The sequence below is a fragment of the Odontesthes bonariensis genome, chromosome 18 (assembly GCF_027942865.1).
Source record: "Odontesthes bonariensis isolate fOdoBon6 chromosome 18, fOdoBon6.hap1, whole genome shotgun sequence".
In the NCBI taxonomy this organism is placed as follows: Eukaryota; Metazoa; Chordata; class Actinopteri; order Atheriniformes; family Atherinopsidae; genus Odontesthes; species Odontesthes bonariensis.
Genome location: NC_134523.1, coordinates 32,092,365 through 32,106,662, shown reverse-complemented (window position 1 = coordinate 32,106,662; position 14,298 = coordinate 32,092,365). Strand labels below are relative to the sequence as shown.

General features: G+C 47.5%; 1 protein-coding gene across 2 annotated transcripts; it reads left to right on the top strand.

Moving 5' to 3' along the window:
• The first annotated feature begins 647 nt into the window (after window positions 1–647).
• Window positions 648–13,797, top strand: stx12 (syntaxin 12). Of its 2 annotated transcripts, none has more exons than XM_075449148.1 (10): window positions 648–757; window positions 1,607–1,738; window positions 3,507–3,576; window positions 4,126–4,225; window positions 6,067–6,204; window positions 6,327–6,370; window positions 7,496–7,601; window positions 7,731–7,803; window positions 13,192–13,274; window positions 13,354–13,797. In XM_075449148.1, the coding sequence occupies exons 2-10, from the start codon at window positions 1,642–1,644 to the stop codon at window positions 13,444–13,446; spliced, it is 804 nt and encodes a 267-aa protein (XP_075305263.1). In that variant the 5' UTR covers window positions 648–757; window positions 1,607–1,641; the 3' UTR covers window positions 13,447–13,797. The 2 variants fall into 2 exon arrangements, with proteins under 2 accessions (XP_075305263.1, XP_075305262.1); XM_075449147.1 differs by having other exon boundaries at window positions 653–1,183.
• Window positions 13,798–14,298: the final 501 nt, after the last annotated feature.

Below are 14,298 nucleotides of genomic sequence, written 5' to 3'. Positions count from 1 at the left end.
ACCAGAGAGAACAGACAGACTGAATGACATCTTCTACAGATAGAGTGTTTGGGACAACAGGAGTAAATCCTGGGAACAGACAGTAACATCATGCTCTGTTGAAGGATGTAGATCTGAAGGTAAGCTGGACCACTGGCATGATTCAGTATAAAGGAGGACGAGGTAGCTGCCCCCTGCTAGCATGCAGGGGTACCCTCTACGATTTAAAATGGTGATAAATGTGTCTCTGTGCTCCAAAAAAGAAAAACGTTGATTAAAATACATAGTCGGTGAAGTGATCAATGCACATTATGGGTCAATATTTACCGAAAATTGCGTCGTAAATGTTAAAGTTATCGTTTTTGTGCTCCGTCCCGCTAAAACCCGTTCAAACTGACTGACAGCACTGATGTTTGGAACTCCGGAGGCTCACATGAACCACGTGACAGCCCTAGCGGCGACTTCAAAGCGTGTCGCAACTCTGTATTACTCTATAGCTCTGACCCAACCTAATCCTTTGTGCGTGACGTTGCGAGGTAACGTCACAAAATAAGGAAGTAAAGTATTCAGACTTTCGAGGTTGATTATGGTTTCGATTGGAGGCCGGGATGAAGTGGGAGGGATTTTATGTTGTGATTGGTGGTTAGGTTTGGGCTGTGATGGGTGATTGGTTGTTTGGGGAAATGGTCCACGATCTCAGCTGACACTATCTAGCACCAAACCTAATCGCAGGCGAAAGTTCTCTACCCATATGTGTTCATTTTCAGCAGACTAATACGCAAGTATCACATGAAACTAAACGCTTTATTCTTCAGTTTTCCATAAATCATATATGCGATTAACATTGTTAATGGATTTGATGTAGCCATCGTATTGTAAACAATAGAAAGCTAACTAGTTAGCACAAATTAGCTAGGAAGCTAAAAGCGGAGAATAACTCAATACGGTCTGTCGTAATATTCCGTGAACAGAAAGCCAACTGAGCTGACTGGCTCTGTATTATGCACATTCCTGTACATGAAACGTGCTACCATTATGTCCCAGCTATAGTGTGACGTATTCCAATATTCCGAACGCCTGCTCTGTTTGAACATTAGCAGGCTTATGTGTTAACAAGCTAACAGGTGTCCGGAGCCATTGAAACAAGTTTAGGTTTACCTCTCCATCAGTAAAACAGTGAATTTCAACCATCCGGACATAAAAGGTGACCATGTTAGACATAATGCTACATATCGAACGATGGTCTTGTCTGCTTTTTTTGTGTCAAGATTTTGGTAAACATTAGCTCTGTGGCAGGGACGCCCACATCCGGTCCTGGAGGGCCGCGGTCCTGCAGGTTGGAGATGTTTCCCTGCTTCAGCACACCTGATTCAGATCAGTGCATCATCAGCAGGCTGCTGCAGAACTTAACAATCTGTTGAAGAGATCCATTTCATGTGAATCAGCAGGACAGCGACCCTCGAGGACCGGATTTGGACATCCGTGCTCTATTATATTGACATTCAGAAATCATGTCCTCAACTGAGACACAACCTAATATAGTGTATAATTGCGCCCCCCCCCCCCCCCCCCCCCCCCTTTACAAAGTGTTTTGATGTATGTCTTATATTCTGTTGTCTGCACTTAGAGCTCACCAACTGAGGGGCAAGGACAGACTCAAACATGTCGTATGGCAAAGCAGAGTTCCGCCCTGTCTCCAGGGATTTCAGCACGCTCATTCAGACATGCAGCTCCAACATCCAAAAGATCACGCAGAACAGTAAGTGCTTCAGTGTGACAAAGCCTTTCCACATGCTCAAAAACTGATCATGAATGATTGCTAGAAAGATATTTAAAAGCGTGCTATTGACACTTGTAACTGGAGAGAAGTCGGTGGTGTTTGTCAAGATGGTCTCCATCCCTTTGTAAAAGCCTAATATCAGATGTTCAGGTCCCATTTTCCTAAAAGTACCCACAGGAGCCACACTTCTGGGTGTAATAACAGAGACGGGCTGGTTGACCAGAAAGCCGCTCACTGGGTGCTGTTTGTTCAAAAAGGAAGAGAAAAGTAAAAAAGTATTTGAATTGGTCAAGCATGCTGTTCATTTTTCAGTGACAGGGACATCGGGTTGTCAAGCCAATTTCCATTTTCACACTTTTTAAAATGAGTATCTCATAATTCTACAAAATGATTACCGACCCAATAAATGGATCATTCGCTGGTAAAATCGATTTTTTTTTTTTTAAGATGTATTTTTCTACACATAATCAGACTTTCTCACGGTGAGGTGAAGTTCCTCCAAAAGAGTGGAATGCCACCTCAGTTTTAGCGTTCTCTGGGTTGGCACAGCCGTGAATCACTAAGGAGGCTTCTGTTTCAGAGGGGCAGCACAAACCTGCTGAGATGAATTCCAACGTCAGAAAACTTTTCTCAGTAATGGATGAAATGACTTTGTGCACATGTAATGGCTGTGATTCCTATTTCCAGGTTCTTGGGTAGGTCTATGTTCTTTAAATTCCAACAGCATTGCATCTATAGTTAAATGTGTGTATTTTAGGAGAAGCAGCGAACACCAAGCTGTGTCTTTGCTATTAAAGAGTTTGTACTCGTTGGGTTTTCTTTATATGATGGTCCCAGCAGACAGACATTGAGGTGTTTTTAAAAAAAAAAAAAAAAAAAAAAAAAAAAAAGTTCATGTGACTTTTCTATTAAACATTTTGTGAGCTTCATTGCTTCTTAGACTATTACTATTGTTCTTATCTGGATGAGCAGCTCACAGCTCTCATTTGAACACGTTGTGGTGTATGCACTACATCGTTTACATTATAAATGAAACACGGCGCAGATGTTAGAAACATTTTCTCAACACTATTTGAACTGATGTGACCCCTGTTGGCTTTATCACAGACTTTTGTAGTTCATGTCACTGCTTCGCCTCACTCTGAGCTGCATGCCTACTGGTTTCATGGATCTTAGACAGCAGACGGTTGAGGACAGGCTGCATTAGAGGAGTAAGCAAGCCGCATATCATCACTCTGAAATCTGAAAAAAAGCCTGTGTTGTATCATGCATACACTTGAGCTGGATGTGCTTTGGTGCTTATTTTCCTCTCTACATTGCAGAGCCACTCAAATGTCAAGCTGATACATGGCTTTGTTTTTCATGGCTGGTGTGCTTAAAGTATGCAGTTTGCAACAGTTTCCTGTAGAAAAAGGCACTGCCATTTAAATGGCTTGGGTTAGTCCTGCTGTATTAATAATTGTTTGTGTTGACGATTGAATTGGAATGCCACACATTTCAGTAGGTTCTGTTTGGGACGCAGATGGAAGCATTATCCCTTCACTGAAAGACTCCTTGCGGTCCTGAGTTGATTCCACATTGAGTGACACTGTGATGGAGTGGGACTGTGCAGAAGCCACATTTCTATTCACACACGCTCCTGCGCCTCTGATAGTTTCCTTTCACATGTTGTAGCATCTGTATGTTCTAATTAACTGCTGTTATTCATATTCACGTATTAAGACTTGTCATTGTCTTCTCATGACAGCTGCTCATATCAAGACCATGGTGAATCAGCTGGGAACCAGGCAGGACACCAGCGAACTTCAGGATCGTTTGTATGTACCGTTTGATTAACCTCCAAATATTATTTTTATTATATTTATAATGTTTTCAGCTCCCAGAAACACAGATGGAGAGTTTGATAAATTTGCTCAATCTGACAGTTGAAACCAACACAGCTGTTACACTCTAGTACTGTTGTTAGATTGTCTAAGATGACTAGTCTTGTTACATTTAGAAATGAGATTTGTGAACCTATAGAACCTAAAGAACCTGTAGTGTGTGTGGCGAGAGGGAAACTTGAGAAGCGGCAGCACCGACACGTTTTGGATGTAGAACTGAGAGAAGCTCGACTAAAGCAAAGCAACATTTTTACTAATGTCCAAATGTATTTTATGAATGAAATTGTTTGCAGTTAAATTTGTGAAAACATCTTTTGTAGACGAGCCAAATTTGGACTGAAACGGAACGATTTGAATTCATACTGAGTCGAATCGCAACCATGTGAATTGGAATTGAATTGATTCAGGAAACCAGAAGTGGTACCCAGCCCTGCTGGAATGCTACACCGTCATGTGCTTTTTTTTTTTTTTTTTTTTATACAGGCAGCAGATACAACACTATACCAACCAGCTGGCAAAGGACACCAACAAGAACCTGAAAGAGTTGGGCTCAATCCCGTTGCCCTCCTCTCCCTCAGAGCAGGTAAGTGTCAGTCTGCACATGTAAATATCCGTCCTCTGTCAGCTGTGAGAACAAATGACTTATCCCCCCCGGGTTCATACAGCAGCTCCTACAGCGGCTCGTACAGCAGCTCCTACAGCGGCTCGTACAGCGGCTCGTACAGCGGCTCGTACAGCAGCTCGTACAGCAGCTCCTACAGCGGCTCCTACAGCGGCTCGTACAGCAGCTCCTACAGCGGCTCGTACAGCAGCTCCTACAGCGGCTCGTACAGCGGCTCCTACAGCGGCTCGTACAGCGGCTCCTACAGCGGCTCGTACAGCGGCTCGTACAGCGGCTCGTACAGCGGCTCGTACAGCAGCTCGTACAGCGGCTCCTACAGCGGCTCCTACAGCGGCTCCTACAGCGGCTCCTACAGCGGCTCGTACAGCGGCTCGTACAGCGGCTCGTACAGCGGCTCCTACAGCGGCTCGTACAGCAGCTCCTACAGCGGCTCGTACAGCAGCTCCTACAGCGGCTCGTACAGCAGCTCCTACAGCGGCTCGTACAGCAGCTCCTACAGCGGCTCCTACAGCAGCTCCTACAGCGGCTCGTACAGCAGCTCCTACAGCGGCTCGTACAGCAGCTCCTACAGCGGCTCGTACAGCGGCTCCTACAGCGGCTCCTACAGCGGCTCCTACAGCGGCTCCTACAGCAGCTCCTACAGCGGCTCGTTTGCTTCTCTGCTGCATTGTTGTTCGACTTCTGATTCTGGTTCATCATAATTTCTAATCCGGATTAGAATCAGATGAAAACTGTTACATTCTTCTTACAGTCAGAAGAAACTTGAGTGACAGGTTATGTCATTTGTACCATAGATGAACTCCTAAGTTCCATGATTCATGGCAGATGATCAACTGAACAGAAGTTCAGTGTGTGTCTTGTTGAAGTTGGTTTCTGTGCTTTCTTCTTGTCCTGCTGCTGATGATACAACAAAGTGCACATGTTGTGGGAGCCCATCTGGTATTCGCAGAACTGGAGAATAATTTGTCCCATCTTCTTGTCTCTAGAAACGATAATCTTCGGCTGATACGCAGTCATCCTGATTTGTTTTCAGATGTGCCTCCATGTACAGATATATTAATGCTGGTGATCATCAGCCGGTCCAACAGCATCCCTGCCGTGGGAGTCCTCTCAAGCAGGCTGGGATGCAGGAGGAGGTTGAGTAGGGATGTCACCATACCAGACATTTAGTAGTTGATACCAATACCAGTGAAATTCCACCAGTCTCGATACCACGATACCATGATTTTCTATAAAATCAGCCAGACATTAATGCGTTGGGCCACCATTGTTAAAAAAAAAAAAGATAACTTAGACGTTCGTCCTAGGTGGTAAAAACGTTGCTGATACCTTGTCACAAGTTCATGAGTGACGTCACCTTTTGGTGGCGGTTAGATCCTGAACTGATGGACCAGCCCCTGTAATCTGTGCAGGTTAACCTGGCTCCATCCATCCATCCAGAAGCACCTTTGTGTGCTCGGCATGTCCTTTTCTCATTCATGTTTCATCTTTATTAATAAATATTCAAACCCTGGTGCCGTAACACCACAAACTGTTGAGCAGCTCAGAATGAGAATAATAAGAATGTTCAATAAGAGTGGACACAGATTCCTCCAGATTTGTTTCATTTTCATAGATAAAATGAATCAATGGAAAGCAAGTTTACGCTTCTAGTGTTTAAAGATATAATGTCAATAATAAGAAAAAGTAAGGGTTAAATCATTGCTTTGATGAAGACTTTTAGGAATCCATTTTATTCCATGCTTTCTTCTCTGTATGTCTAACTCTGCTCTCTCTGCCCTGTGGTGTCCTGTGGTGTTCAGAGGCAGCAGAAGCTCCAGAGGGACCGTTTGATGAGCGATTTCTCAGCAGCGCTCAACAATTTCCAAGCAATCCAACGACAAGCCGCAGAGAAAGAGAGGGAATCGATAGCCAGGGCGAGAGCTGGCTCACACCTGTCAGTAAGTGACGAGCAGACAGAAGAAAAGCCAAAGATTTGAATGAATGAATGTATTGATGCTTGAAGTGTAGCCTCACCACTGTGATAGGGATGGTTAAACATGGCTTTTCCCCTCTCTTTCAGACTGAAGACAGTTTTCGGGATGAAAAGCTTGTGTCTTTTGATAAGTAAGTGATAGTCAGTGAGTTTTTATCCAATGGAACTTGGCGAGGTGCATCATCGAGACCCAAAGTGTGAAATGATTGAAGAATCAAGACGATACATAACAGCTAATTGTTTGAATGAATTTAGAAGAGAAAATTGTCCGTTAAAAACTGAAAATAAAAAGGAATTTTTATAAAGGTGAGAGACGAATATAATCCGGTGAAAAGCTTTGACTGTTGGGGGTTGAGTGGGCACCCTGTGTAGAGGTTAAAGCTCCTCAATGCTCGGGCCGTTTGCTGCAAGCCATCCACTCTCTTTGCCCCAGTTCCTGTCAGAACTTTTGAATAAGGACCACTAACTCCAAAAAGCCCCTAAAAAAAGTGACAATATCACAGCAAAAAAATCTGATGTATAAATAATTAGTTTTTCGAATGTATTGAATGAAATCTGTAAATTTGTAAAATTCTGTGCAGACTTTCTTTTCTTGGCATAAAATAGCCTGTTTGTGGAAAGCTGGAGCTAATTCTCTCTGTTTTCAGTATGATCACAGACCCTCCATATTCAAAGAGTCTTTGTTTGGATCAAAATGTTTGTTTGACCTGCATGTCCAACAGGCAGAGCGTAGTAATATTTTTTTTTTTTATGGAGATTTGTTCCCAGTTCCAGTCGATCTCCTTCTTAGTTTTGGTAGATGAAAACAACCAACTTTTCCTTCAGTGCCAGGGAATATACCCGACGCTGCGTACACCCACGCTGCGTACACCCACGCTGCGTACACCAACCAGAGAGAACCTCCAAAGAACGCTACCAAAACAGAACAAGACCGCTCATTATCCATTTTTTTCTACTTTTGATTAGCGCATAAAAGCGGAAAATGTTTTTGTTTTTCATTTCAAAATATTTCTTCATTTTTTGTTCCATTTTGAAATGGAATTGAATGACTGACAGACTCTTTTAGGTTTTCTGTACAAAGTGTAGGCGCATTTGTCTCTTTTAATTTATCCTCTAACTTTTCATGGACACATTTCCTCAAACCTTTATATATAAACTTTGTGTGCCCTTACAGTTGTGTTGTTAAAGTTCGTTGTACATGTGTAAATGACAGAAAAACAAATGTTGTCATGTTTTTTTCTGTCCTGTGTGTAAAGCCAGGAGGACTGGGGTCAGATGACCACCCAGACAGAGGAAGCGGCCATCACTGAGGAGGACCTCGAGCTCATCAAAGACAGAGAAACCAATATTAGGCAGCTGGAGGTGACCTTTGCTTACTCTTCTATTTGTAAAGTGTATTATGGGGGACCCAACAGTAGCTTATTGCCTTGTCCTGTCCTGGGCCTGCACACACCTGCCACAGCTGATTCTTGCTTTTTGTCCGTTCATCAGTCTGACATCATGGATGTGAACCAGATCTTCAAGGACCTGGCAGTTATGATTCATGACCAGGGAGAGATGATTGGTGAGTAGTCCTCGGGTCAGTATGGAGGAGTGAGATCCTGTCAAATGCACCCAGAGAGGTCAGTTAATTTCTTAGCTTAGGAAAAGTGTGGACTCAATGCCCTGAAAGACAACATTCACAGTCAGACAGAAAGAAACGGGCTAACGCAGTCACAAGACTTCCTGTTGGTGTGGGACACTTTTTTCTTAGCAGGTCCTGGGATGTTTGCACAGATCTGGGGACAGTGCTGTCTTATTGGAATCATCATAGAGTCATTCTGCCACACCTAATCCTAATCCCACATTGTGGCAGTTCTGTGCCACTCTGGGTTCGTTCAGCAAGACAGCAAGCCTTTCTTGGCAATTTTAAATGCTTTATTTTACACGATTGCTCGTTCTCATGTGGAGTCTTCCCAGCTCCTGCGTCCAACTCCACATGCGGTTACTCGTGTCTCCTTCCTCCCCTCCCAGGTCCAGCTCGCTACTGTTTTTAAAAGGGGAGAGTGATTAGACAATTGGTTTCTGGTGTACTAATCACTCACCTGATGCTGCTTCCCTGAGCCCCTTCCACACCTCTCTCTCATGCAGCTGATGCACCACGCCCCCTCCACATACCTCCACTGCCCGACTTAGGCCGAGGAGCCGTCTGGCCCCCCCCCCCCCCCCCCTCCCTCCTGCGAGCGGGAAAGGAAGTCGGCCACAACCATCTGTGCCCCCGGCCTATGGATCACCTTAAACTTAAACGGCTGTAGTGCGAGATACCAACGGGTGATCCGCGCGTTGGCATCCTTCATGCGGTGGAGCCACTGGAGGGGAGCGTGGTCCGAGCAGAGAGTGAAGGGGCGCCCCAGCAAGTAATACCGCAGAGTGCCAACCGCCCACCGGATGGCCAGGCACTCCCTCTCCACCGTGCTGTACCTGGTCTCCCTCTCCGAGAGTTTCCGGCTGATGTACAGCACTGGGCGGTCGACACCCTGCACCTGCTGGGACAGAACGGCCCCCAGCCCCCTGCCCGATGCATCAGTCTGCAGGACAAATGGGAGAGAAAAATTAGGTGTGTGGAGAAGAGGCTCCCCGCAGAGGGCCTGCTTTACCCTCTCAAGCGACACCTGGCACTACTCCGTCCACTGGACCGGATCTGAGGTACCCTTTCGGGTGAGGTCGGTCAAGGGGCTGGTCAGCTCCGCGAAGTTGGGAATAAATCGCCGGTAATATCCGGCCAGCCCCAAGAACCGCCTCACCTCCTTTTTTGTCTTGGGCCTTGGGCAGGCTGCAATCGCTGCTGTCTTGTCGACCTGTGGACGCACCTGCCCGCCGCCCAAGTGGTACCCCAAATACCGTACCTCCCTCCGTCCAACTTTTCACTTCTTCGGGTTGGCCGTGAGCCCCGCCTGCCTCAGTGACTCGAGCAGCGCAGCCACCTGCTGCAAATGCTCTGCCCAGCTGTTGCTGTGGATGATAATATCATCCAGGTAGGCGGCAGCATATGCAGCATGCGGCCGCACCACCCGGTCCATGAGGCGTTGAAATTTGGCTGGGGCCCCGAACAACCCGAACGGAAGTGTGACAAATTGGTACAAACCGTACGGAGTGGAGAAGGCCGTTTTCTCCTTGGACTCTAGAGACAAGGGAATCTGCCAGTAACCCTTGGTCAAATCCAGTGTCGTGAAAAAGCGAGCAGTGCCCAGGCGATCCAGGAGCTCGTCGATCCGGGGCATGGGATAGGCATCAAACCGTGAAACATCATTCACCTTGCGATAGTCCACACAGAACCGAATAGACCCATCCTTCTTGACCACAAGAAGGATGGGGCTACTCCAGGCACTGTGGGACTCTTCTATCACACCCATATCCAACATAGCTTTCAATTCTGCCTAAACCACTTTTCTCTTGTGCTCAGGTAACCGATAGGGCCGTGAACGCACCGTCACGCCCGGGTGAGTCTCAACCTGGTGTTGAATAAGGCTTGTGCGTCCTGGCAGGGGGGAGAACACATCAGCGTACCGCTGCTGCAACTTGGCTATGTCTGCTCCCTGGGACGGTGAGAGGTGGCTTTCACAAAGGAGCGAGAAGGGATTGGTCGATTTTGGTACCTCAGGCCCCAGCTCATCTCCCTCTGTAATTGTCGTCACCAAGGAAACAGACTCTGCCTCTCTCCAGGCTTTAAGGAGGTTGAGGTGATAAATCTGTGTTGCAGCTCCCCTGTCAGATCGCACAAGCTCATAATCAACGTCACCCTCTCGTTGTGTGACCACAAATGGCCCTTGCCACTTGGCGAGTAATTTTGAGCTGGAAGATAGGAGCAATACAAGTGCTTTATCTCCCGGTGAAAATTGTCTTAACCGAGATCCTCTGTTATACAGCCGCTGCTGACGTTCCTGGGCCTGGAGCAAGTTCACACGTGACAACTGCCCTAGTGTGTGGAGTTATGCTCTCAGGTCCAGGACGTACTGAACTTCGTTTTTACTGGGGCTCGGACCTTCCTCCCAGCTTTCTTTAACCAGGTCCAAAACCCCGCGTGGTTTCCTGCCAAAGAGCAGTTCGAAGGGAGAAAATCCCGTGGAGGCCTGGGGTACCTCGCGCACTGCAAACAGCAGAGGATCTAGCCACCTGTCCCATTTACCACTATCCCCGTGCACAAACTTGCGGATCATGGACTTCAAAGTCTTATTCAGGCGCTCAACGAGGCCGTCAGTTTGAGGGTGGTACACACTGGTTCGAATGGACTTGATTCCCAATAATCCGTACAGTTCTCGCAGTGTTCGTGACATAAATTGTGTGCCTTGATCAGTCAGGATCTCTTTCAGGATCCCGACTCGGGAGATAACTTGAAACCGTGCTTGTGCAACGCTCTTTGTAGAGATGGTGCGCAGCGGCACTGCCTCTGGATATCGTGTTGCGTAATCCACCAGGACTAACAAAGCGATATCCACGTGCGCTTCGGTGGAATGGCCCGATGAGGTCCATCCCAATATGCTCAAATGGGACCTCAATCAGCGGTAATGGGCGCAAAGGCGCTCTCGGGATGGCCGGTTGGTTAACCAACTGGCATTCGGGGCAGGACGCACACCAGCGGCGTACGTCTGCCCGAATGCCTGGCCAATAGAATCGGGCCATTACACGGTTCAGTGTCTTTTCATACCCCATGTGCCCAGCCATCGGGTTATGAGCTGCCTGGAAAACCATTTCCCGACGGCTTTTCGGGACCAACAGCTGTGTTATTGTTTCCTCTGTCTGAGTGTCACGACTCACTCTGTACATCCTATCCCTGCACAATGAAAAGTGTGACCATCAATTTTTATCACTTGGTCAAAGGCACAGCGTAGAGTATCATCACGAGACTGCTCAAGTGGAAAATCTTCCATGGAGTCGAACACGGGAACCTGCGGAGCCTCCTGTGAAGGCGCCGCCGGCTCCCCCTCCCCGTCTGCAGTGTCGGACAACCTTGCGTCACCACTGAGCACAGCGCACATATCCCATGTCCCTGATGGTCGTGAGCGCACCCCCACACACTGCCCCACTAATCTATCAAACCCAGGCCAATCAGTACCCAAAATCAGGGGGTGCACCAGGCGGGAGCTAACCGCAGCCTTCACACTATGCTTTTTTCCCTTATAATGAATTTCCACTGGAACTACAGGGTATCTGTGAATATCCCCATGTACACACCTAATATCCACCCACCCCGCCTCTATCAAAGCCCCGGGTCGAATCAGATTCTGGTGAACTATGGACTGCGTGCAGCCTGAGTCCACCATTGCCTGATGTGTACCCCCCTGAATCCTTACCGGAACGCTGTACGTCCCTCCTGGACCGGGGGAGGGTGCTGGAGGGCCGACAACCCGAATCACCTGGCTGACCTCCATCAGCGGGCACTTGCGGCGAAAGTGACCGGGCTGCCCGCACCTCCAACACTCCTGCACTGCCACCTGAGGGACCCTCTGCGGGTCGGAAGCAGCACCTGTAGCGGCTGGAACCTGGGGTGGAAAGAGCGGACGGAGGGTGTTAGTGCGGGAAAGGGGGAATGGTCGGGCGGGTGTGTGGTGTGCCGCCTCGGCCGTGAACTGTCTCCTTCGGGGCGCTGATGACCGAGGTCTGTTGGCCGGGCCTCCGGTGTCCGGCCCCGGGAAAAGACCGCCAGGTGATCCTCCGCGAGGGTGATTGCAGCCGCCAGGTCGGTGGCAGCGCACCCACTCTGCAGTACCGGACGGCAGCCCCTCAACGAACTGCTCCAGGATTACTTTATCCAGCATCATCTGCATCGTCACCTGGCTGCAGCCATCGAGTCGCCGCATCTTTTAACTGCAGCGCGTAGGTGAAAGGACGGTCAGTGGGGCCCAGTTTTGCCCCCCTAAAGCGGCGGCGATGGTCCTCCGCCGAATACCCGAGTCGATCCAGGATGGCTCTCCTGATGTCTGGGTATTCTCCCCGACAACGAGTAGGAAGACCCACGCCGCTGTTTGGGCGTACCCTGACAGGAGGGGAAGCAGTCGCACTGCCCAGTCTTCCTCCGGCCACCTGCATGCCGCCGCCGTTGTCTCCAACATGTCGAGAAAGGACTGTGGGTCATCGGTCGGCGACATTTTATGGAGGGTAACTCCGGCGAGCGAGGGAGTCAGTGGCGCTGTTCCGGCTCGATCCACCATTGCTTCCATCAGCTGGGTCTGCCTCTCCGCCTGGTCCTGGAGCGCAGCCAGCTGTTGCCTGCTGAGCACTGCCTGGTCCCGGTTCATCGCCGCGACCTCCGCCAACAGCTGAGCCAGCATGGCAATCGGCTGTTGCGGTTCAGTCATTTCCGAATTTTTTTTTAATTTTTGTTGAGTCCCTGGTCAGGCGCCAAATGTGGCGGTGCTGTGCCACTCTGGGTTCGTTCAGCAAGACAGCAAGCCTTTCTTGGCAATTTTAAATGCTTTATTTTACACGATTGCTCGTTCTCATGTGGAGTCTTCCCAGCTCCTGCGTCCGACTCCACATACGGTTTCTCGTGTCTCCTTCCTCTCCTCCCAGGTCCAGCTCGCTACTGTTTTTAAAAGGGAAGAGTGATTAGACAATTGGTTTCTGGTGTACTAATCACTCACCTGATGCTGCTTCCCTGAGCCCCTTCCACACCTCTCTCCTGCAGCTGATGCACCACGCCCCCTCCACATACATCCTATTTCGATTTCCACCACGTTTGAGTTTTGTTAGTTTTCAATCATTCTTACCTCCTTTTTCTGTTATGTTCAGGACACTAATCTACTTATTTCAGCTAATAAATAGAATAGATTCTGTTAAACAGACAGTGGATGTTAGGAGATGGCATTTAAAGAAAGGACATTTTATATATGTTCTATTGGAATATTTGTGCATATACAAGAGCTTGTTTATCATTCGATCCCAGATGAGCTTGTTTGTGTGTTCTGGCCTGCAGATAGCATTGAGGCAAATGTGGAGAATGCTGAGGTCCACGTAGAACGAGGATCGGAGCAGCTCCAGAGAGCCGCCTACTACCAGGTGAGCCTCCACCGGTCGCTTTAAGCGCTGCCACTAACCCTACTGTCTCTGATTTCTTCTCATCTTCTCTTTTTCACAGCAAAAGTCCCGGAAGAAGATGTGTATCCTTGCTATGGTTTGCTCCGTTATACTCACCATACTCGCCATCATTATCTGGTGGGCTTCTAAGTGAGCTGATTTCACACCACCCGTGTTTCACGACTCCATTTTCCGCTGCCCCCTCCCTGAAAGTACATGCTTGGAATCCCAAGAACAAGAAAAGCCTGTAACTATAACAAGATCAGCAGAGTAAAGCCATACAAAGGGCTGTTCAGTGTGTCATCTGATCAAGTACTTGTAAAGTAGTTGGAAAACGTACTTTAACTGGAATCAAGGAGACAATGGAGAACTGAGATGGTGTTCGGGAGCAATCTGTGATCTGAAATTCCTTCAATTTCCTCTTATTTATCTGTTGTCTTATATATTGCACTAACACTAGCTGTCACTGTATTTCAAAAGTAATAAAAATATATATTGGGAATGACTTAAGAATATGCTACTTGTTTAGATATTCTCAGATTTTTCTGTTTTTCATCTCCATAACTTGTGGTTGTGGCATGAAGTTAATGAAGAGCTGCCGGAGCTGCTGCGGCTCGTTGCCTGGCAGCAACGCAGTGTTTGGTGGTGACTGGTGTTGTAGAATGAAAGATGCAGTTTACCGACATAAGTTAAGTCTAAATATTCTGCTAAGAACATGAAGGATGATAAATGACGAAGTGGAAGACCTGTCTTCAGATTAAATGTTTTAAGTTGGTTCATATGACTCCAGACAGTATAAATAATAAATGTCTTAAGCGCTTGTACTCTTTTCTGAAGGTGTCATCGTTCCTCTGAGTGTTAACATGGTGCTTCCAGGCTCAACTCACAGTTGAACCTTCATTTGGGCTGGAAATTTGAATACCTCTCAAAGTTAAAAAAAAAAAGTATCTCCATGGTTTAGGAAAAGGAAAATATATTAGGATATACTGATTGATGTATTTAGTTA

What these genes read in the sequence shown, in the direction of transcription:
- stx12 (XM_075449148.1), top strand. Translation starts at nt 1,642, where the DNA reads ATGTCGTATGGCAAAGCAGAGTTCCGCCCTGTCTCCAGGGATTTCAGC. An exon ending in CCAAAAGATCACGCAGAACA is followed by an intron (nt 1,739 to 3,506) that starts GTAAGTGCTTCA and finishes TTCTCATGACAG; the next exon opens with CTGCTCATATCAAGACCATG. An exon ending in CCTCCTCTCCCTCAGAGCAG is followed by an intron (nt 4,226 to 6,066) that starts GTAAGTGTCAGT and finishes TGTGGTGTTCAG; the next exon opens with AGGCAGCAGAAGCTCCAGAG.